Source organism: Tachyglossus aculeatus, chromosome 23 (assembly GCF_015852505.1).
Source record: "Tachyglossus aculeatus isolate mTacAcu1 chromosome 23, mTacAcu1.pri, whole genome shotgun sequence".
Classification (NCBI taxonomy): Eukaryota; Metazoa; Chordata; class Mammalia; order Monotremata; family Tachyglossidae; genus Tachyglossus; species Tachyglossus aculeatus.
The window spans coordinates 9,666,814-9,691,894 of record NC_052088.1 but is presented as its reverse complement, the minus strand read 5'-3'; the positions used below and the strand labels follow the sequence as shown (position 1 = coordinate 9,691,894).

Sequence of the window (25,081 nt, the reverse complement as noted above, 5' to 3'; positions counted from 1 at the left end):
TCTGCACACAGTAAGCGCTCAATAAATACGATTGATTGATTGATTGATTTGTTCAGCGCCCGGACCATAGTAAGCGCTGAACAAATGTGTCTGACCCAAAGGATGCACAGACATTAGAAATCTGCTGGGCTGTAGCTCCTTGCGAGACTCTGCCTCTTTTTGAATTCTCCCAAAAGTGCTTTGTGCCACAATAGGCATGCAATAAATACCACTGATTGACTGGAAGCCGTACACTTTAATTCAACGCCTGGAGTAAATACAAACTTTATAATACAAAATAGGATTGAAAGGTTTTCAAATGCAATTAGAGGCCATTCTGAACACATTACAATGCTGTTCCTCTCAACAAATCTCCTTACTGTAGCGTGACACGACGGAATGATCCAAAGGCATTTTCCCGGAGGACACTCTAAAACGGTAGCTGGGACCAAAGAATGGATTCACTACGCAATTCCAATCTTCCCAAATTAAAAAAAAAAAGTTTTTAAAAAGTGGTTTATAAGGTGGGATAAGATCATAATACCTTCAAGGTTCATAACGGGCAGATTTTACAGCTGCTTTACAACTAATATCAGCATGACTGGAGCAGAAATGCATTGGTGCACTTGCAGAAATTTTAGTTCAACACATCTAAAAATCACGAAGCGCATTCTCAAGATGAGCACGACAGACACAATAATGTCACACTCACCCGGGCAACTAAGTCTGAAGGAACGAAAATGTTTATAAAAGATACACTGTCTTCTTGTTCAAGACACTAGGTTTTTCTCAAGCTGTAAAACAATATTCTTTAAGGCCGGATCTTCAGCCCAGTTGACCTGGGTCCCAATAATGATGTTCTGTAATGAAACAATATTCATTTCACTTTAAAAGCCCAAAAGGAAACCAACCTATAGGCAGCCTTAAGAGGAAAATTAACCACATCCTATTCCTGAGCCCTGAATTAAATGGGCTCATACATATTCCCAGCTTTCATTCATTCAGTTGCATTTAGAGCCCTTACTGTGTGCAAAGCACTGTACTAAGCACTGGGGAGAGTACATTATAACAATAAACAGACACATTCCCTGCCCACGGCGAGCTTACAGTCTAGACGATTATCTTACCAACTCTGTTATATTGTAACAATAATGATGGCATTTGTTAAGCGCTTACTATATGCCAAGCACTGTTCTGAGCGCTGAGGTAGATACAAGTTACTCTCCCAAGTGTTTACTATTCTATTTATTTTATTTTGTTAATATGTGGTGTTTTGTCATCTGTCTCCCCCTTCTAGACTGTGAGCCCGCTGTTGGGTAGGGACTGGCTATAGATGTTGCCGACTGGTACTTCCCAAGCGCTTAGTACAGTGCTCTGCACACAGTAAGTGCTCAATAAATACGATTGAATGAATGAATGAATGTTACCAACCTGTACTTCCCAGGCGCTTAGTCCAGTGCTCTGCACACAGTAAGCATTCAATAAATACGACTGAATGAATGAATATTCTGCACACGAGAAGTACTCAATAAATACCACTGACTGATCATTCATTCAATCATATTTATTGAGTGCTTACTGTGTGCAAAGCACTGTACTAAGCGCTTGGAAAGTACAATTCAGCAACGAATAGAGACGATCCCTGCCCAACAACAGGCTCACAGTCTAGAATAATAATAATAATAATAATGATGACATTTATTAAGTGCTTACTATGTGCAAAGCACCATTCTAAGCGCTGGGGAATTTACAAGGTGATCAGGTTGTCCCACGGGGGGCTCCCAGTCTTCATCCCCATTTTACAGAGGAGGGAGCTGAGGCCTAGAGAAGTGAAGTGACTTGCCCAAAGTCACACAGCTGACAATTGGCAGAGCCAGAATTTGAACCCATGACCTCTGACTCCAAAGCCCGGGCTCTTTTCCCTTGAGCCACACTGCTTCTCTACAGGTACATGTAAACAGGCATCAATAGCATCAATATGAATAAGCAGAATTATAGATATATAGACATCATTCATAAAATAAATAGAATAATCCATTGACTTCTTAATTATAGATTAATTAAAAGGAGCCCTGGTCTTCCACATCTTTCTTTTAGCCAACTCTTCAGGAGTATTTTTACAAATTGTGGGGACACCAGAGAGTTTGGTGGCCAGACTGAAACCCCCGATTTCCCACTGAAAAGACAGGTTACAAATGCCCACTGGCTACCAATTAGGATCACACCAACACAAGAGAGCAGTGTGGCTTAGCGGACAGAGCCCGGGCCTGGGCATCAGAGGGACCTGGGTTCTAATCTCGGCTCCCCCACTCGTCTGCTGTGTGACCAGGGGCAAGTCACTTCACTTCTCTGGGCCTCAGTTCCCTCATCTGTAACATGGGGATTAAGACTGTGAGCCCCGTGTGGGCCAGGGACTGTGTCCAAGCTGATTAACTTGTATCGACCCCAGCTAAGAACGGCGCTGGCACATAGTAAATAGATTATTATTATTATTATTATTATTATTAGGGAGGGACTGCCAACTATGCGTACTTTTTTTTTTAATCGTATTTATTGAGCGCTTACTGTGGGCAGAGCACTGTACTAAGCGCTTGGGAAGTCCAAGTTGGCAACATCTAGAGACGGTCCCTACCCAACAGCGGGCTCACAGTCTAGAAGGGGGAGACAGACAACAAAACAAAACATATTAACAAAATAAAATAAATAGAATAAATATGTACAAATAAAAGAGTAATACATACAAACATATATAGATATATAGTCAGAGGTCGTGGTTTCTAATCCCAGCTCCGCCACTTCATGCATTCATTCAATCGTATTTACTGAGCGCTTACTGTGTGCCAGGATGAACTCACCCCTGGCAAATATAACAGTTTGAAAAAGGCCACCCACCGTATTAGGTACCAAAGCCACCATTTGTGGCCCCAAACTTCATAATAATAATGATGGCATTTGTTCAGCGCTTACTATATGCGAAGCACTGTTCTAAGCGCTGGGGGGAACAAGGTAATCAGGTTGTCCTCCGTGGGGCTCACAGTCTTAATCCCCATTTTACAGATGAGGGACTGAAGCTCAGGGAAGTGAAGTGACTTGCCCATAGTCATATGGCTGACAAGTGGCGGGGCTGGGATTCAAACCCTTAATAATAATAATAATGGCATTTATTAAGCACTATGTGCAAAGCACTGTTCTAAGCGCTGGGGAGGTTACAAGGAGATCAGGTTGTCCCACGGGGGGCTCACAGTCTTCATCCCCATTTTACAGATGAGGGAATTGAGGCCCAGAGAAGTGAAGTGACTTGCCCATGGTCATACAGCTGCAATTGGCGGGGCTGGGATTTGAACCCATAATAATAATAATGGCATTTACTAAGCGCTCACTATGTGCCAAGCACTGTTCTAAACACTGGGGATGTTACAAGGAGATCAGGTTGTCCCCCGTGGGGCTCACAGTCTTCACCCCCATTTTACAGATGAGGGAACTGAGGCCCAGAGAAGTGAAGTGACTTGCCCATACTCATACAGCTGACAAGTGGCGGGGCTGGGATTCGAACCCTTAATAATAATAATAATGGCATTTATTGAGCGCTTACTATGTGCAAAGCACTGTTCTAAGCGCTGGGAAGGTTACAAGGAGATCAGGTTGTCCCACGGGGGGCTCACAGTCTTCATCCCCATTTTCCAGAGGAGGGAACTGAGGCCCAGAGAAGTGAAGTGACTTGCCCAGAGTCATCCAGCTGACAAGTGGCGGAGCCGGGATTCGAACCCATGACCCCGACTCCCAAGCCCGGGCTCTTTCCACTGAGCCACGCCGCCGCTCCTCCCAAACCCGCGGATTACCTGGAAGACGTTCTGAATCACGACGGTCATCTGAATTTCTTTTTGAACGTTCTCCTTGATCCTCTTTATCAGGTCGCTCACTTCCATACCCTCTAATTCCTCTTTCTTCTTCCTCTTTAGGGTCTGGATGTCGACGAGCTGGCGTTCTCCCGTCTGCTTCAGCGCTGTAGGATTAACGGGGAATGGGTCTTTTAAGTCCTGCGGCTCCGTGCTGCGAAAAACACTGAGGCGAGGGAACCTAGGGAGAGGGGGCACTTGGTGGTGTGGTTGGGTTAAATCCAATCAACCAGTGCTATTTTTTTTTATGGCATTTATTAAGCGCTTACTATGTGCAAAGAACTGTTCTAGGCGCTGGGGAGGTTACAAGGTGATCAGGTTGTCATTCACTCAATCGTATTTACTGAGCGCTTACTGTGTGCAGAGCACTGTACTAAGCGCTTGGGAAGTACAATCAATCAATCGTATTTATTGAGTGCTTACCATGTGCAGGGCACTGTACTAAGCGCTTGGGAAGTCCAAGTTGGCAACATATAGAGACGGTCCCTACCCAACAGCGGGTTCACAGGCTAGATGGGGGAGACGGACAACAAAACAAAACATGGAGACGGGTGACAAAATATAGACAGACCCTTGGGCAGACTTCCACGTTCTCAATTTGCGGATAATCCTGGCAACGGTAACCCACCGGCCCGGGAGGGAGGGGGATGGCGGGGCGGTTACGGGCACTTAACCCTTCCTCAGACACCCCAGACCTCCCTCCGACCTGTGGGCGAGGCCCCCGAGGATTAGACGCCGAGCTTTGCGACGCAGTAAGCGCTCAATAAATACGACTGAATGAATGGGAATTCTCCAACTGAGGCGAAGGGGGCTGAAAGAGAAATCGCTGCCGTTACACGTACCGAGCCTCTTCTTCCGAACTTCAAGCAGCCTTTCATCCATCTCTCGAGTTTCCTGTTTAAACAAAACAAAAAAAAAAACAATTAAAAAATGGGGAAAATGCATATTCGGTACTCAAATTAAGAGAGGTGGTCCAGAAATGTATCACTCCACGTCTACTCTTCTCTCCACAGCGGGTTTACCGTTTTCCCCAGCTCCCACAACATCCGCCAGCTGCCTCGGTGGGGAGAAGCAGCACTGCCTAGCGGGTAGGGCACGGGCATGGGACTCAGGAGGACATGGGTTCTAATCCTGCCTCTGCCACTCGTCTGCTGTGAGACCTTGGACAAGTCACTTCACTTCTCTGGACCTCTGCTACCTCATCTGTAAAATGGGGATTGAGACTGCGAGCCCCATGTGTGGGACAGGGACTGTGTCCAACCGATTTGCTTGTATTCACCCCAGCTTTTAGTACAGTGCCTGACCTTAACAAATACCACTATTATTATTATTATTATTATTATTCTAATCCCAGCTCTGTGCATGACATGCAGTAAGTGCTTAACAAATACCACTATTATTATTATTATTCTAATCCCAGCTCTGTGCCTGACATATAGTAAGTGCTCAAAAAACACTATTATTATTATTATTCTAATCCCATCTCTGTGCCTGACATACAGGAAATGCTTAATACCACTATTATTATTATTATTATTATTATTCTAAATTCCAGCTCTGTGCCTGACATATAGTAAGTGTTTAACAAATACCACTATTATTATTATTATTCTACTCCCATCTCTGTGCCTGACATACAGTAAATGCTTAATACCACTATTATTATTATTATTCTAATTCCAACTCTGTGCCTGACATATAGTAAGTGCTTAACAAATACCACTATTATTATTATTATTATTCTACTCCCATCTCTGTGCCTGACATACAGTAAATGCTTAATACTATTATTATTATTATTATTATTCTAATTCCAGCTCTGTGCCTGACATATAGTAAGTGCTTAACAAGTACCACTATTATTATTATTATTATTCTACTCCCATCTCTGTGCCTGACATACAGTAAGTGCTTAACAAATCCCACTATGATGATTATTATTATTATTCTAATCCCAGCTCTGTGCCTGACATACAGTAAGTGCTTAACAAATACCACTATTATTATTATTATTCTAATCCCAGCTCTGTGCCTGACATACAGTAAGTGCTTAACAAATACCACTATTATTATTATTCTAATCCCATCTCTGTGCCTGAGATACAGTAAGTGCTTAATAAATACTATTATTATTATTATTATTATTCTAATCCCAGCTCTGTGCCTGACATACAGTAAATGCTTAACAAATACCACTATTATTATTACTATTCTAATCCCAGCTCTGTGCCTGACATACAGTAACTGCTTAACAAATACCACTATTATTATTATTATTCTAATCCCAGATCTGTGCCTGACATACAGTAACTGCTTAACAAATACCACTATTGTTATTATTACTATTCTAATCCCAGTTCTGTGCCTGACATATAGTAAGTGCTTAATACCACTATTATTATTATTCTAATCCCATCTTTGTGCCTGAGATACAGTAAGTTCTTAACAAATACCATTATTATTATTATTATTATTATTCTAATCCCAGCTCTGTGCCTAACATATAGTAAGCGCTTAACAAAAACCACTATAATTATTATTATTGTTCTAATCTGGGCTCTGCCACTTGTGTGCTGTGTGACCTCGGGCAAGTCACTTCATTTCTCTGTGTCTCAGTTCCATCCCCTGTAAAATTCATTCAATCGATCGTATTTATTGACCGTTCACTGAGTGCAGAGCACTGTACTAAGCGCTTGGAGAGTACAATTCGGCAACAGAGAGAGACAAGATGGGAATTAAGACTGTGAGCCCTATATGGGACAGGGACTGAGTCCAACCCGATTATCCTGTATCTACCCCAGTGCTTAGAACAGTGCCTGGCACATAGTAAGCACTTAACAAATATCACAATTATTATTAGTATTATTATTAAGAGCACCCATTCTTGATGGATCAAAATGGTATCATCCTTTTTTAACCTCAAGAGATCACCAGGTTGAGAATCCCCTTGGACAATAACAATGATGGTATTTGTTAAGCGCTTACTATGTGCAAAGCTTTGAGTATCTCAAAATCCCTAATATTAGTTTGTGAATCCCTCTGAGAGACAGGGACTAATTCCCGTTGCCAACTTGTACTTCCCAAGCGCTTAGTACAGTGCTCTGCACACAGTAAGCGCTCAATAAATACGATTGAATGAATTTTCTTCCCATTGTCTAGTTCAGTGCCCTGGGCAACCTAAGGGCTTAATAAATACTATTGCTACTAATACTGCAGGTTCCGACTCGCAAGTCGGTTGGTTTCCTGAAGCAAAGCTGCCTGACACGCATACGGATCAGCTTCCAGAGACGGAAAAGAAGCACACATCCATCCATCCATCAATCAATCGTATTTACTGAGCGCTTACTGTGTGCAGAGCACTGTACTAAGCGCCTGGGAAGTCCAAGTTGGCAACATATAGAGACGGTCCCTACCCAACGGTGGGTGAGCCGTGACTGGGAGGAACAAGAAGAAACGTTCTTTACTTCTCGTCACGAGCCATCCCTCCAACTTTACCCCATCTCTTTCACTCATTCAGTCGTACTTACTGAGCGCTGACTGCGTGCAGAGCACTGTACTAAGCGCCTGGAAAGTACAATTCGGCAACAGAGGGAGACAACCCCTGGCCACAATGGGCTCACAGTCTAGAAGGGGGGAGACAGACATCAAAACAAGTAAATGGGCATCAACTGCATTAATAGAATAATAATAACGATGGCATTTGTGAAGCGCTTACTATGTGCGAAGCATTGTTCTAAGCGCTGGGGATGCAAGGTGATGCGGTTGTCCCCCGTGGGGCTCACAGTCTTCATCCCCATTTTACAGATGAGGGAACTGAGGCACAGAGAAGTGAAGTGGCTTGCCCTAGGTCACACAGCTGACACGTGGTGGGATACAAGGTGATGAGGTTGTCCCCCGTGGGGCTCCCAGTCTTCATCCCCATTTTACAGATGAGGGAACTGAGGCCCAGAGAAGTGAAGCGGCTTGCCCAAGGTCACACAGCTGACACGTGGTGGGATACAAGGTGATGAGGTTGTCCCCCGTGGGGCTCCCAGTCTTCATCCCCATTTTACAGATGGGGGAACTGAGGCCCAGAGAAGTGAAGCGGCTTGCCCAAGGTCACACAGCTGACACGTGGCGGAGCCGGGATTCGAACCCACGCCCTTCTGGGAAGGAGGGCAGCTCCGGGTGAACTTAGTACAGTGCTAAGCGCTTAGTACAGTGCTCTGCACACAGTAAGCGCTCAATAAATACGACTGATTGATTGAATCTCTTTCCGACTGGTAAATACTGACCTAAAAATCAACATACGTTAACATCTGCTCAATACCCAGGATGGAAGGGGCTTACCTGCTGAGCTTTCAGGATGGCACCGCTCAGCGTTAATATGTGCTTTAGGGTCGTCAAGATCAATCTGGCAAACAGAGAAATAAAAATAAAGAATTCAACAGCTTCTACACCTTGCAAGGTGAAACCAAGTGCTGTATTGTACTCTCCCAAGTGCTTAGTCCAGGGCAAATAGTCCAGGCTCAATAGATGCGATTGACTGACATAAAGGGGATCGTGAATGGAAGAATTAGTTGGGAAAGGATGACATTTAGCCTAAGGCTACTCCTTGTTTCATTCTGAAGCTACGGCAGTTCTTACCAAAAATGTCAATTTCATCATCAGTTGACATTCCAGCGCTTAGAACAGTGCTTGGCACATAGTAAGCGCTTACCGAACACCATCATTATTATTACGTCCTCAACACTCCCATGATTATTTATCAATCACTCAATGGTATTTCAGTCATTCAGTCGTATTTATTGAGCGCTTACCAAATACCATCATTATTATGTCCACAACACTCCCGTGATTATCAATCACTCAATGGTATTTCATTCATTCAGTCGTATTTATTGAGCGCTTACCAAATACCATCATTATTATTTATGTCCTCAACACTGCCATGATTATTTATCAATCACTCAATGGTATTTCATTCATTCAGTCGTATTTATTGAGCGCTTACCAAATACCATCATTATTATTTATGTCCTCAACACTGCCATGATTATTTATCAATCACTCAATGGTATTTCATTCATTCAGTCGTATTTATTGAGCGCTTACCAAATACCATCATTATTATTATGTCCTCAGCACTCCCGTGATTATTTATCAATCACTCAATGGTATTTCATTCATTCAGTCGTATTTATTGAGTGCTTACCAAATACCATCATTATTATTATGTCCACAACACTCCCGTGATTATCAATCACTCAATGGTATTTCAGTCATTCAGTCGTATTTATTGAGCGCTTACCAAATACCATCATTATTATTATGTCCTCAACACTTCCATGATTATTTATCAATCACTCAATGGTATTTCATTCATTCAGTCGTATTTATTGAGCGCTTACCAAATACCATCATTATTATTATGTCCTCAACACTCCCAAGATTATTTATCAATCGCTCAATGGTATTTCATTCATTCAGTTGCATTTATTGAGCACTTACCAAATACCATCATTATTATGTCCTCAACACTCCCATGATTATTTATAAATCACTCAATGTTATTTCATTCATTCAGTCGTATTTACTGAGCGCTTACCAAATACCATCATTATTATTATGTCCTCAACACTCCCGTGATTATTTATCAATCAGTCAATGGTATTTCATTCATTCAGTCGTATTTATTGAGCGCTTACCAAATACCATCATTATTATTATGTCCTCAACATTCCCATGATTATTTATCAATCACTCAATGGTATTTCATTCATTCAGTCATATTTATTGAGCGCTTACCAAATACCATCATTATTATTATGTCCTCAGCACTCCCATGATTATTTATCAATCACTCAATGGTATTTCATTCATTCAGTCGTATTTATTGAGCGCTTACCAAATAACATCATTATTATTATGTCCACAGCACTGCCGTGATTATCAATCACTCAATGGTATTTCATTCATTCAGTCGTATTTATTGAGTGCTTACCAAATACCATCATTATTATTTATGTCCTCAACACTGCCATGATTATTTATCAAACACTCAATGGTACTTCATTCAGTCAGTCGTATTTATTGAGCGCTTACCAAATACCATCATTATTATTATGTCCTCAGCACTCCCAAGATTATTTATCAATCGCTCAATGGTATTTCATTCATTCAGTTGTATTAATTGAGCGCTTACCAAATGCCATCATTATTATTATGTCCTCAACCCTCCCATGATTATTTATCAATCACTCAATGGTATTTCATTCATTCAGTTGTATTTATTGAGCGCTTACCAAATACCATCATTATTATTATGTCCTCAACCCTCCCATGATTATTTATAAATCACTCAATGGTATTTCATTCATTCAGTCGTATTTATTGAGCGCTTACCAAATACCATCATTATTATTATGTCCTCAGCACTCCCGTGATTATTTATCAATCACTCAATGGCATTTCATTCATTCAGTCGTATTTATTGAGTGCTTACCAAATACCATCATTATTATTTATGTCCTCAATACTGCCATGATTATTTATCAATCACTCAATGGTATTTCATTCATTCAGTCGTATTTATTGAGCGCTTACCAAATACCATCATTATTATTACGTCCTCAACACTCCCATGATTATTTATCAATCACTCAATGGTATTTCATTCATTCAGCCGAATAATAATTTCTGTATTAAATAAATAATCCATTATCATCAAAATTATAATTATCAAAATTATTGTTAGATAAATAATAATAACGAATAATTACATAAATAATTAAATAATTTTGAATTTTTGGCCTCTGGGGCCCCTCAAGGGAATGGGCAGGTATCAAGAAGCTACCGGGCTTGCTTCTTAGGGAAGCAGCGTGGCTCAGTGGAAAAGAGCCCGGGCTTGGGAGTCGGAGGTCGCGGGTTCTAATCCCGGCTCCGCCCCTTGTCAGCTGGGTGACCTTGGGCAAGTCACTTCACTTCCCTGGGCCTCGGTGACCTCATCTGGAAAACGGGGATGAAGACTGTGAGCCCCACATGGGACAACCTGATCACCTTGTATCTCCGCAGCACTTGGTAGAGTGCTTGGCACATAGTAAGCGCTTAACGAATGTCATCATTATTGTGATTTTTAACGGCGGAAGCCTAGGAGCTAGTTGGGGTCCAGCGGTCGTGAACTAAACAACTTTACTGGGGGGCCCTGGCCAAATGGGAGCCCACCTCCGGGGGGTCCTGGGAGACTCCCAGGGCTGGGAAACCCCACCCCGTCATCGGCAGCTTGCCCTGGCGACCCCGATTCGCTTTAGGACAAGGTGGACAAGGGCGGAGGGGTGAGAGAACCTTCAAGAGGAAGAGGAGGAATCCACCTGGCTCCGCCTGTAGGGACCGTCTCTATCTGTTGCCAACGTGAACTTCCCAAGCGCTTAGTACAGTGCTCTGCACACAGTAAGCGCTCAATAAATACGATTGAATGAATGAATGAATGGCCCTGTAGGCATCACTCGAATAACAGCAACAATGACGCTCTTTATGTTGCCACCTTGTACTTCCCAAGCGCTTAGTACAGTGCTCTGCACACAGTAAGCGCTCAATAAATACGATTGATTGATAGAAGGGGGAGAACCCGTGACCTCCGACTCCAAAGCCTGTGCTCTTTCCACTGAGCCACGCGGCCTCTCTTCCCTCCAGCGCCTCGCTGCCCAGAGAACAGTGCTTGGCACAGAGTGGGCGCTTAACAAACACCATCGTTATTATTATTATCCAACCCGTCTGAGAGGCGGGGGAGAGGAACGCCTCTGCCCGGGCCCCCCAGCTCTGCTCTCACTGATGGTCGGCCAGAGCTCCCGCGGGGTAGCCCCGAACCGGCCTTGTCCCCCAAGAGGAGGAAGCGGCCAGTATAAGCCGGTGGTAGCCCCCTGATAAATCAATCGATCGCGTGCTATTTACTGAGCGCTTACTCTGTGCAGAGCACTAAGTGCTTGAAAGGGGTGATGGGCCAACTTCTTCAGCTGCATCAAACTGAAAAAAAATAATTCTTACCCAGAATCACTGTCATTTTTCACCAGCTTGGTTTTGAGAGTGTTGCCAAGTTGCAACCTATGAAACACAGGGGAGGAAAAAAACACTCTTATACATTCATCCATTTAATCACATTTATTTTGCTCTTACTGTGTGCAGAGCGCTGTACTAAGCGCTTGGAAAGTACAATTCGGCAACAGATAGAGACAATCCCTACCCAACAATGGGCTCACAGTCTAGAAGGGGGAGAAAGACAACAAAACAAGTAGACAGGTGTCAATATATAAACATAAGCCACACGCAGGGCCAATTTTTTATTAGAGAAGCGGAATAAGTCAACAGCCTGTACTTTCCCTCACTTTCATTCTATCGTATTTATTGAGCGCTTACTGTGTGCAGAGCACTGTACTAAGCGCTTGGAAAGTACAATTCGGCAACAGATAGAGACAATCCCTACCCAACAACGGGCTCACAGTCTAGAAGGGGGAGACAGACAACAAAACAAGTAGACAGGTGTCAATATATAAACATAAGCCACACGCATGGCCAATTTTTTATTACAGAAGTGGAATAAGTCAACAGCCTGTACTTCCCCTCACTTTCATTCTATCGTATTTATTGAGCGCTTACTGTGTGCAGAGCACTGTACTAAGCGCTTGCAGGCTTCCAAATTTTAAAAGTGGTAAACACGCTGGAAATCGTACGATCACACATTTGTACTGTACATCACCCAGACCTCGGGAATATTACTTGTTTAAACCAAAATGGGGACAGTCGTTATCACTCAGTGGTATTTGCTGAGCACTTACTCTGTGCAGAGCACTATTCTCAGAGCTTGGGACAGTACAATGCAAGAGAATAAGGAATCACGTGCCCTGCCCATAACGAGCTTACAGTCTAGAGGGGCAGACAGGCATTAATATGAACAAATAAGTAATTTATATAATTTTAACGATATGTACGCAGCTGCTGTGGGGTTGGGAGTGGGGCTAGTAGCAAATGTCCAATGGTCACAGATCCAAGTGCATAGATGCCACAATAGGGAGAGTGAGCCAGGGAAAAGAACGCTTAATCAGGGAAGGCTTCATGGAGAAGAGAATAATAATAATAATAATCGTATTTCATTCATTCAATCATATTTATTGAGCGCTTACTGTGTGCAGAGCACTGTACTAAGCGCTTGGGAAGTACAAGTTGGCAACATATAGAGACAGTCCCTATCCAACAGTGGGCTCACAGTCTAGAAGCACATTTAATAATTTATTTAATAATGATAGCATTTATTAAGCCCTTACTATGTGCAAAGCACTGTTCTAAGCGCTGGGGAGGTTACAAGGTGAGGGGGTTGTCCCACGGGGGGCTCACAGTCTTAATCCCCATTTTCCAGATGAGGGAACTGAGGCCCAGAGAAGTGAAGTGCCTTGCCCAAAGTCACACAGCTGACAAGTGACGGAGCCAGGATTCGAACCCATGACCTCTGACTCCAAAGCCCGGGCTCTTTCCACTGAGCCATGCTGCTTCTATTTGTTAAGTGCTATGTGCCAGGCACTGAACTAAGCGCTGGGGTAGATACGAGAAAATCAGGTTGGACACAGTCCCTGTCCCCCGTGGGGCTCACAGTCTCAATCCCCGTTTCACAGATGAGGTACAGCAAAGTAAAGTGACTCGCCCAAGGTCACAGAGCAGACAGGTGGTGGAGCCGGGAACGAGGAACGTTCAGGAGAAGCAGTGTGACATAATAATAATAATAATGATGGCATTTATTAAGCGCTTACTATGTGCAAAGCACTGTTCTAAGCGCCGGGGGGATACAAGGTGATCAGGCTGTCCCACGGGGGGCTCACAGTCTTAATCCCCATTTCCCAGATGAGGGAACTGAGGCCCAGAGAAGTGAAGTGACTTGCCCAAAGTCACACAGCTGACAAGTGGCGGAGCCGGGATTTGAACCCATGACCTCTGACTCCAAAGCCCGGGCTCTTTCCGTGGAGCCATGCAGCTTCTCTAGCCATTCAGTTGTATTTACTGAGCGTTTACTGTGTGCGGAACACTCTGCTAAGCGCTTGGGAGAGGACAATACAACACAATACACATTCCCTGCCCACAACAAACTTAGTCAGCGCTTAGAACAGTGCTTTGCACATAGTAAGCGCTTATGGTATTTGTTAAGCGCTTAACAAATACCATCATTATTATTATTATTATTATTATTGTTATTATTATTATAAGGGGAAGGGGGAGACAGACATTTATTATTATATTATTTTATTATATATTATATAATATATTATATTATATGTTATATTATTCATTATTATATTAGACATATATTATTATAGTCTAGAGGAGGGAGAGACAAACATTAATATAAATACAGACATAAGTGCTGTGGGGCTGGAAGGGGGAATGAACAAAGGGAGCAAATCAGGACGATGCAGGAGTGGGAGAAGAGGAAAGGGGGGCTTAGTCAGGGAAGGCTTCTTGGAGGAGATGGGCCTTTAACGCGGGGAGAGGGAATGTCTGTCAGATAATAATAATAATGATGACATTTATTAAGCGCTTACTATGTGCAAAGCACTGTTCTAAGCGCTGGAGAGGTTACAAGGTGATCAGGTTGTCCCACGGGGGGCTCACAGTCTCCATCCCCATTTTCCAGATGAGGGAACTGAGGCCCAGAGAAGTGAAGCGACTCGCCCAAAGTCGCGCAGCTGACAATGGGCAGAGTTGGGATTCGAACCCATGACCCCTGACTCCAAAGCCCGGGCTCTTTCCACTGAGCCACGCAGATATGAGGAGGGAGGGCGCTCCAGGCCAGAGGCGGGACGTGGGCCGGGGATCGGCGGAGAGGGACGAGACGGAGGCCCAGTGAGAAGGTTAACACCATCATCATCATCATCAATCGTATTTATTGAGCGCTTATTATGTGCAGAGCACTGTACTAAGCGCTTGGGAAGTACAAGTTAGCAACATATAGAGACGGTCCCTACCCAACAATGGGCTCAAAAGGGGGAGACAGAGAACAAAACCAAACATACTAACAAAATAAAATAAATAGAATAGATATGTACAAATAAATTAGATAAATAAATAGAGCAAAAAAATATGTACAAACATATATACATATATACAGGTGCTGTGGGGAAGGGAGGGAGGTAAGATGGGGGGATGGAGACGGGGACGAGGGGGAGAGGAAGGAAGGGGCTCAGTCTGGGACACCAGAGGAGCGAGTGTGAGGGCTGGCTTGTAGAAGGAGAGAAGAGAGGTGAGGTGGGAGGGGGGCGAGGGGATGGACTGCTTTAAAGCCAATGGTGGGGAGTTTTTGTCTGATGCGGAGGTGGATGGGCAACTACTGGAGGTTCGTGAGGAGCGGGGAAACATGGCCTGAGCGTTTTTGTAGAAAAATGATCCGGGGAGAGACAGGAGGCAAGGAGGCCGATGCAGTAATCCAGGAGCGATAGGATTGAGTACCCACCCGGGTCTGAGCGTCTCGTGTCTCACTAACACTCGAGACTGTAGACTGTGAGCTCGTTGTGGGCAGGGAATCTGTCTGTTACTTTGTCCTCTCCCAAGCGCCTAGTACAATGCTCCTCACACCGTCAGCGCCTAATCAATACGATTCACTGAGTGATTCAAGAAAGAAAGCCTCTGGGATGGATCAGATTTGGCTGCGTTCGCCGTGGGTGGCACATAGTAAGCGCTTAACAAATACCAATGTTATTATTAGGATGTACGGAGGAGGAGAGTCACGTGAACCGGCTCTGGGGGAAACGGGAGCACGGGCCTGGGAATCAGAGGTCCTGGGTTCTAATCCCAGCTCCGCCACAGGTCTGCTGGGTGACCTTGGGCAAATCACTTAACCTCTCAGTGCCTCAGTTACCTCATCTATAAAAAGGGGATTAAGACTAAGCCCCACATGGGACAGGGACTGTGTCCAACCCGATTTGCTTGTATCCACCCAAGCGCTTAGTACGGTGTCGAACACACAGTAAGCGCTTAACAAGTACCACAATTATTATTATTATAATTGGTTAGTTTCAGAGTTACCTTCTTAATGCAGTAAGCACGTAACAAGTACCACAATTATTATTACTATAATTGGTTAGCTTCAGAGTTACCTTCTTAATGCCAGCGTTTTGTTCATGAAAGAAGTCTTCGCCTCTTCAATTTCACTTTCCAACTCTTCAACTTGGCTAACACGAGAAAACAGTGGGTGTTGCGACGATTAGAAACCAGAAGGGAATGGAGTTAAAACGAAAATCCCCCAAATGAAGTACTTAGAAAAACCCCTCTAGAATACTGTAAATGTGCTTCTCTTGGAACCGTGGCTTTGATAATGTTTATAAAAATCTGAAAGATAACTCCTCTGACTCTTAGAAACTGGAAAAGAACCAGCTGGAGTCCATAGGGAGTTGGAAGGATGAGGCTTGCTTTCAGCTTTCTCCTCTGCCCTCTCTCCTCACCCTCCTGACCCCCTCTCAGAGAAGGAGGGAACATTCATTCCATTGCATTTATTGAGCACTTACTGTGTGCAGAGCAATCAATCAATCGTATTTATTGAGCGCTTACTGTGTGCAGAGCACTGTACTAAGCGCTTTTAAGTACAAGTTGGCAACATATAGAGACGGTCCCTACCCAACAGTGGGCTCACAGTCTAGAAGGGGGAGACAGACAACATAATAAAACATATTAACAAAATAAAATAGAATAGATATGCACAAGTATAAGAAATAGAGTAATAAATCTGTACAAACATATATACAGAGCACTGTACTAAGCGCTTGGAGAGTACAATTCGGCAACAGATAGAGACAATCCCTACCCAACAATGGGCTCACAGTCTAGAAGGGGGGGAGACAGACAACAAAACAAATACAAAGGCATCAACAGCATCAAAATAAGCAGAATTATATATGTACATCATTAATTAGAGTAATAAATATGTACAAATATACACAAGTGCTGGGGGACGGAGAAAGGGATAGAGCAGAGGGAGGGAGCTGGGGTGATGGGGAGGGGAGGAGGAACAGAGAAAAACGGGGGCTCAGTGTGGGAAGGCCTCCTGGAGGAGGTGAGCTCTCAGTAGGGCTTTGAAGGGAGGAAGATGTGGGGATGAAGATGTGGGGCCGGGGGTCGACGGCGCAACAGGCGAGAACGAGGCACAGTGAGGAGGTTAGCAGCGGCAGAGGAGCGGAGGGTGCGGGCTGGACTGGAGAAGGAGAGAAGGGAGGTGAGGGAGGAGGGAGCGAGAGGATGGAGAGCTCGCCGCAGCAGAGATGGTCAAAGGACTATGGCTCTTCTACACCCTAGGAGCTCCTAAAGAAATGGGAAAGCACAACCTTAACTCCAATCCGTGAGGCCGCCACGCCACGTTAGCGGCTTAAGAAGCAGCCGAGCGCTCAGATCCGATGGCGTTTTCCAAGAAATCTTCCGAGCCACCCGGGGTCAATCACACGGGTTTTCCCTCGGTAAATGGATCACGGAGAAAGCGCTACGGGGCTCGAACGGAGAGTCCGGCTTCAAGCCAAAGAGCATCAGAGCGGCAATAATAGGTTCCACTTCCACCGGGCCACAAATAATAATGATAATAATAATGATGATGGCATTTCCCATCCGCCAAGCTAGCTCTCTTCCTCCCTTCAGGGCCCTGCTGAGAGCTCACCTCCTCCAGGAGGCCTTCCCAGACTGAGCCCCTTCCTTCCTCTCCCCCTCGTCCCCCTCTCCATCCCCCTCATCTTACCTCCTTCCCTTCCCCACAGCACCTGTATATATGTATATATGTTTGTACATATTTTTTTACTCTATTTATTCATTTTATATATTTTATTTTGTTAGTATGTTTGGTTTTGTTCTCTGTCTCCCCCTTTTAGACTGTGAGCCCACTGTTGGGTAGGGACTGTCTCTATATGTTGCCAATTTGTACTTCCCAAGCGCTTAGTACAGTGCTCTGCACATGGTAAGCGCTCAATAAATATGATTGATGATGATGATGATGATTTATTAAGCGCTTACTATGTGCAAAGCACTGTTCTAAGTGCCGGAGAGGTTATAAGGTGATCAAGTGAGCGAGCTCCTCTGATTTGGAGTGAGCCCATCCCACCAGGCACCTAGACCCGTGACCATCCTCACCAACGGATGGCCAAGACGATACCCCTCGGACGGTTCACTAACGTCTTGTCGCCGGGTGGGATGAGGGCGGGAAAGAGCTAACAGCAGGGTAACCTAAGCAGCTGTCACGTGGGGAATGGAAATGGGGCCTTGGCATTCATTCATTCACATTTACTGGGCACTTACTGTATGCAAAGCACTGTACTAAGTGCTTGGAAGAACACAACAGAGGGTGGACGAACCCCAGCTGGGTGCTGGACAGACAAGACCGAGCTCGGTCTTGAAAAGCTGGGGCCAGTTGTTGCTCCTCTTGTTCGAGGGGCGGGTGTTGGGAAATGTCAACCAGCTGAGCAAACAGCAGACCCTTCAGCCCAACAAGGTTGGAGGAAATTTTCCCTGTGCGTAGTGTGACAAGGGGTGGGGGTTGTCCCCACATTTTTTCTTCTACTCTTGTGACCGTGACACCCCTGAAGGGTTGCGATCTCACGGTTACCTCATCTTCAAATAGGACAGCTGTCAGTTGGTGTACACACAAACACACACACACTCTCTCTCTCCCTCTTTCTCACACTCTAGACTGTGAGACCACTGTTGGGTAGGGACTGTCTCTATATGTTGCCAACTTGTACTTCCCAAACGCTTAGCACAGTGCTCTACATACAGTAAATGCTCAATAAATACGATTGAATGAACACATACACACATACAAACTCACAAAGGGAAGGGAAAAGAGAAGCTGGAGAGGAGGCATTCCCACCTGATTTAACCTACTTTCAAACAATCTCAACAAATACAACAGCTGAATCCAACACAACTGATGGCATTTGAGGGCTAAAGAGAGCACGTATGACAAGAGATTGTATTTACATGAAGACAACCGACTGAATAAATAAGCATTTCATTAAAATGTGTTGCACACTTAAGTACTTTTGCAATAAAAACCTTGGGACCCAACCTACCCCTTTCGAAAAAAGGCAAGAGAACGAACCTACCTTTCGATTAATCTTTCTTCTATGATTTGGTCAGGAGTTCTTTCTTCACCTGCAAAGTGTTCTCGACTTAGTTAAACTTTCAGGGTTTTAGGAAGATGGAGAGGGACCCACATACACAATCTGGGGTCCCGAATCTCCAGCGATCCAACTGTTGTGGCACCTGGGAGATAGAGACTCCTCCCACTGTGTTCCTAAACATATCTACCTGACTTATAAACTTTAATCAGGGATACGGGTGCTCTCCCGGGCCTCGATAAATCTATATCCACTTCTGACGGGCAGCAAAGGGCCGGCCAGAACCGTGGGCGGGCTGGACGGAGTCGCCCACGCCCGGCTCTACACCGACGAAGGTCTCTGGCTCTAAGGGAGGTTTAGTCAGCTTCATTCATTCAATCGTATTTATTGAGCGCTTACTGTGTGCAGAGCACTGTGCTAAGCGCTTGGGAAGTACAAGTTGGCAACGTATAGAGACGGTCCCTACCCAACAGTGGGGCTCACAGTCTAGAAGGGGCTCTGACAGTCTCTTCTGAGACGGTCTCTGGCTCTAAGGGAGGTTTAGTCAGCTTCATTCATTCAATCGTATTTATTGAGCACTTACTGTGTGCACAGCACTGTGCTAAGCGCTTGGGAAGTACAGGTCGGCAACACGTGGAGATGGTCCCTACCCAACAGTGGGCTCTGAGTCTAGAAAGATGAGGTAACCGAGGCTCTCCCCCTCCCCATCCCCCTGCCTTACCTCCTTCCCCTCCCCACAGCACCAGTATGTTTGTACGCATTTATTACTCTACTTTATTTGTACATATTTATTCTGTTTATTTTATTTTGTTAATGTGTTTTGTTCTCTGTCTCCCCCTTCTAGACTGTGAGCCCGCTGTTGGGTAGGGACCGTCTCTATGCATTGCCAACTTGGACTTCCCAAGCCCTTAGTACAGTGCGCCGCACACAGTAAGCGCTCAATAAATACGATTGAATGAATGAATGAATGAATACTGAACCCCTGCCCTTAACCGAAATGAGCAGCGCTTTATCTTCTCCCAAATCCTTGCCTTCGCCGTTACTAAATACAACAATTGGTCCTCCGTGCCTCCTGTAGATACGCACAGAAAATAAAGTTATTAGAAACCCACTCGCTTTTCCTCCCACATAAACAGGCCGGGGGCACGGGGAGGGAAGAGTCCATCACACCGATTAAAGCCATCGTTTTACAGGTGTCTCGACGGTTGTTTCCTGGTTTCCACAGCGTACTGCTGATAGTACAGTGCTCTGCACACAGTACGCGCTCAATAAATACGACTGAATGAATGATAGTGTAGTACAGTAAGCGCTCAATAACTACGATTGATTGACTGAATTTGCACATCCTAAGCGCTTAACAAATGCCATTATTATTATTATGTTGTCAACTTGTCCTTCCCAAGCGCTTAGTCCAGTGCTCTGCACACAGTAAGCGCTCAATAACTACGATTGATTGAATTTGCACATTTGCACATAGTACTTCCCACCAAAATCAACACCGAAGGGAAGAGGGGGAAGGACCTTTCAAGGTTAAAATACTTACTCCTATCGATCATCACTTTACATTCCATGAGTTGTTGCTTAATTTTCTCAATTAACCTAGAGAGAGAAAGCAATGAGGGTGAACTAGTTTTCATGCCGAGATACAAAAACCGTACTATGTCCAATTTTGCATATTATAACAATCGACATTCATTCATTCAATCGTATTTATTGAGCGCTTATTGTGTGCAGAGCACTGTACTAAGCGCTTGGGAAGTCCAAGTTGGAGACATATAGAGACGGTCCCTACCCAACAGTGGGCTCACAGTCTAGACAGGACTGACTGAGCCTCTGTCAATGGGCACACAGTTTAAGAGAATTCAATTGAACCAGTAGACACAATCCCTCCCCTCAATAATAATAATTGGCATCTGTTAAGCGCTTACTATGTGCAAAGCACTGTTCTAAGCGCTGGGGAGGATACAAGGTGATCAGGTTGTCCCACGTGGGGCTCACAGTCTTCATCCCCATTTTACAGATGAGGGAACTGAGGCCCAGAGAAGTGAAGTGACTTGCCCAAGATCACACAGCAGACATGTGGCGGAGTAGGGATTTGAACCCATGACCTCTGACTCCAAAGCCCGGGCTCTTTCCACTGAGCCACGCTGCTTCTCTATTACAATCTTATTACAATCAATCAATAGTATTCTGTGGGCAAAGGACTGTACTAAGTGCTTGGGAAAACGCAACACAATAGAGGTGTCAGACATGATCCCTGCCCTAAAGGAATTTAGAATCTACGTGAGACATGAATTAAAATAAATTATGGAGAGGGGAAATAGTAGAATATAGGGATATATAGAATGTAAATATAATGCATAATATAAAGAGCATAATAGAGCATAAGGCCAAGTGCGTAAGTGGGGTTAGGGTGGGTTTCTAGACTGTGAGCCCGTTGTTGGGTAGGGACCGTCTCTATATGTTGCCAACTTGTCCTTCCCAAGCGCTTAGTACAGTGCTCTGCACACAGTAAGCGTGCAATAAATACGATTGAATGAATGAATAAGTGAGGTTAGGGTGGGTTTCTCGACTGTGAGCCCATTGTTGGGTAGGGACCGTCTCTATAGAGAAGCAGCGTGGCTCAATGGAAAGAGCCCGGGCTTTGGAGACAGAGGTCATGGGTTCGAATTCCGGTTCCACCACTTGTCAGCAGTGTGACTTTGGGGAAGTCACTTCACTTCTCTGTGCCTCAGTTACCTCATCTGTAAAATAGAGATTAAGACTGTGAGCCCCCCGTGGGACAGCCTGATCACCTTGTATCCTCCCCAGCGCTTAGAACAGTGCTTTGCACACAGTAAGCACTTAACAAATGCCATCATTATTATGTTGCCAACTTGTACTTCCCAAGCGCTTAGTCCAGTGCTCTGCACACATTAAGCGCTCAATAACAACGATTGATTGATTGAATTTGCACATAGTAAGCGCTTAACAAATGCCATCATTATTATTATTACGTTGCCAATTTGTACTTGCCAAGCGCTTAGTCTGCACACAGTAAGCGCTCAATAAATACGATTGATTGATTGAATTTGCACATAGTAAGTGCTTAACAAATGCCATCATTATTATGTTGCCAACTTGTCCTTCCCAAGCGCTTAGTCCAGTGCTCTGCACACAGTAGGCGCTCAATAAATACGATTGAATGACTGAATAGTGGGCAGGGCTTGGCTTCTCCTCCCGCCTCTGCCCTTTGACCTCTGGGCAAGTCACATCAGCGGGCCTGCCCTTCGACCTCTGGGCAAGTCACGTCAGTGGGCCTGCCCTTTGACCTCCGGGCAAGTCACGTCAGCGGGCCTGCCCTTTGACCTCCAGGCAAGTCATGTCAACGGGCCTGTCCTTTGACCTCAAAGTCATGTCAATGGGCCTGCCCTTTGACCTCTGGGCAAGTCATGTCAACGGGCCTGCCCTTTGACCTCCGGGCAAGTCACGTCAAGGGGCCTGCCCTTTGACCTCTGGGCAAGTCACGTCAGCGGGCCTGCCCTTTGACCTGTGGGCAAAGTCACATTAACGGGCCTGCCCTTTGATCTCCGGGCAAGTCACATTAATGGGGCTACCCTTTGACCTCTGGGCAAGTCACGTCAGTGGGCCTGCCCTTTGACCTCCGGGCAAGTCACGTCAGCGGGCCTGCCCTTTGATCTCCGGGCAAGTCACGTCAGCAGGCCTGCCCTTTGACCTCTGGGTAAAGTCACATTAACAGGCCTGCCCTTTGACCTCCGGGCAAGTCACGTCAAGGGGCCTGCCCTTTGACCTCAAAGTCATGTCAACGGGCCTGTCCTTTGACCTCTGGGCAAGTCACATCAACGGGCCTGCCCTATGACCTCTGGGCAAAGTCACGTCACCGGGGCTGCCCTGTGACCTCTGGGCAAGTCACATTAACGGGGCCGCCCTTTGACCTCTGGGCAAGTCACATTAACGGGCCTGCCCTTTGACCTCTGGGCAAAGTCACGTCAACGGGCCTGTCCTTTGACCTCAAAGTCACGTCAGCGGGCCTGCCCTTTGACCTCTGGGCAAAGTCACGTCACCGGGGCTGCCCTGTGACCTCTGGGCAAGTCACATCAGCGGGCCTGCCCTTTGACCTCTGGGCAAGTCACATTAACAGGGCTGCCCTTTGACCTCCGGGCAAGTCACGTCAGCGGGCCTGCCCTTTGACCTCAAAGTCACGTCAATGGGCCTGCCCTTTGACCTCCGGGCAAGTCACGTCAGCGGGCCTGCCCTTTGACCTCTGGGCAAGTCACATTAACAGGGCTGCCCTTTGACCTCTGGGCAAGTCACGTCAACGGGCCTGCCCTTTGACCTCTGGGCAAGTCACCTCAGTGGGCCTGCCCTTTGACCTCAGTCACTTCAATGGGCCTGCCCTTTGACCTCAAAGTCACGTCATTGGGCATGCCCTTTGACCTCCGGGCAAGTCACGTCAGCGGGCCTCAGTTCTCCCATCTGTACAATTACCAGAATAATAATAATAATAATAACAATAGTGACGACGCTGGTATCCGTCAGGCGCTGACTGTCCGCTAGGCCCGCACCTGAGGAGCCGCAGCACGTCCCGGTGGTCGTCGTCGTCGTCGTCTCCTTCCGCCGCCCGCGCGGGCTGCGGCTCCTCCGCGCCGCCCGAGCCGGGCCCCCGCAGCGGCCGCAGCAGCTCCCCCAGCCGGCGGGCGGCGGCCCCCACCGCCTCCATCGCGGCCGGCCCGCTCCGGCCCGCGCGCCGGACGCCCCTCGAACCGCCCGCCTCGGCCCTGATTCGCCGCCGCCGCCCCACGTGACCCTCCGGGAGGCGGGGCCTCTTGAGGCGAGCTCGACGCTGATTGGTCCGCGCCGCCCTCCTCACTCACTCCGCCGCCGCCCCACGTGACCCTCCCGGGAGGCGGGGGCCTCCTGAGGCGAGCTCGGCGCTGATTGGTCCGCGCCGCCCTCCTCACTCACTCCGCCGCCATTATAGAGCAAGCGCCGCCATTATGGAGCGCTGACTGGGTTCATTCATTCATTCAGTCGTATTTATTGAGCGCTTACTGTGTGCAGAGCACTATACTAAGCGCTTGGGGAGTCCAAGTTGGCAACGTATAGAGACAGTCCCTACCCAACAGTGGGCTCAGTCGTATCGAATTCAATCGTAGTTATTCATAATAGTATAATAATAAACATAGAGAATAATAATGATAGTATTTGTTCATTCATTCAATCGTATTTATTATTAGTAATAATAATAATGGCATTTATTAAGCACTTACTACATGCAGAGCACTGTTCTAAGCGCTGGGGAGGTTACAAGGCAATCAGGTTGTCCCACAGGGGGTTCACAGTCTTCATCCCCATTTTATAGATGAGGGAACTGAGGCACAGAGAATAATAATAATAATAATAAAAATAATAATAATGATGATGGCATTTGTTAAGCGCTTACTATGTGCACAGCACTATTCTAAGGACTGGGGAGGTTACAAAGTGATCAGGCGGTCCCACAGGGGGCTCACAGTCTTAATCCCCATTTTACAGATGAGGGAACTGAGGCACAGAGAATAATAATAATAATAATAATAATAATAATAATAATAGCATTTGTTAAGTGCTTACTATGTGCAGAGCACTGTTCTAAGCGCTGGGGAGGTTACAAGGCAATCAGGTGGTCCCACAGGGGGCTCACAGTCTTCATCCCCATTTTGCAGATGAGGTAACTGAGGCACAGAGAATAATAATAATGATGATGGCATTTGTTAAGCGCTTACTATGTGCAAAGCACTGTTCTAAGCGCTGGGGACATTACAAGGCAATCAGGTGGTCCCACGGGGGGGCTCACAGTCTTCATTCCCATTTTGCAGATGAGGTAACAGGCACAGAGAATAATAATAATAATAATAATAATTGTATTTGTTCATTCATTCAATCGTATTTATTATTAATAATCATAATGGCATTTATTAAGCACTTACTACTAATAATAATAATAATGATGGCATTTATTAAGCGCTTACTATGTGCAGAGCACTGTTCTAAGCACTGGGGAGGTTACAGGGTGATCAGGTTGTCCCACAGGGGGCTCACAGTCTTCATCCCCAT

The 25,081-nt window shown here is 45.6% G+C and overlaps 1 protein-coding gene across 1 annotated transcript; it reads right to left on the bottom strand.

Moving 5' to 3' along the window:
* Window positions 1–215: 215 nt before the first annotated feature.
* On the bottom strand, window positions 216–23,705 carry CENPH (centromere protein H). The gene is made up of 9 exons (XM_038765554.1): window positions 23,551–23,705; window positions 20,529–20,584; window positions 18,971–19,019; window positions 15,989–16,063; window positions 11,898–11,954; window positions 8,205–8,268; window positions 4,718–4,769; window positions 3,819–3,982; window positions 216–839 (listed from the first exon to the last, which is right to left on the bottom strand). The coding sequence occupies exons 1-9, from the start codon at window positions 23,703–23,705 to the stop codon at window positions 750–752; spliced, it is 762 nt and encodes a 253-aa protein (XP_038621482.1). The 3' UTR covers window positions 216–749.
* Window positions 23,706–25,081: the final 1,376 nt, after the last annotated feature.

What these genes read in the sequence shown, in the direction of transcription:
- CENPH (XM_038765554.1), bottom strand. Translation starts at nt 23,705, where the DNA reads ATGGAGGCGGTGGGGGCCGCCGCCCGCCGGCTGGGGGAGCTGCTGCGG. An exon ending in GAAGAAAGATTAATCGAAAG is followed by an intron (nt 16,064 to 18,970) that starts GTAGGTTCGTTC and finishes TTCTCGTGTTAG; the next exon opens with CCAAGTTGAAGAGTTGGAAA. An exon ending in TGATTCAGAACGTCTTCCAG is followed by an intron (nt 840 to 3,818) that starts GTAATCCGCGGG and finishes GTTTCATTACAG; the next exon opens with AACATCATTATTGGGACCCA.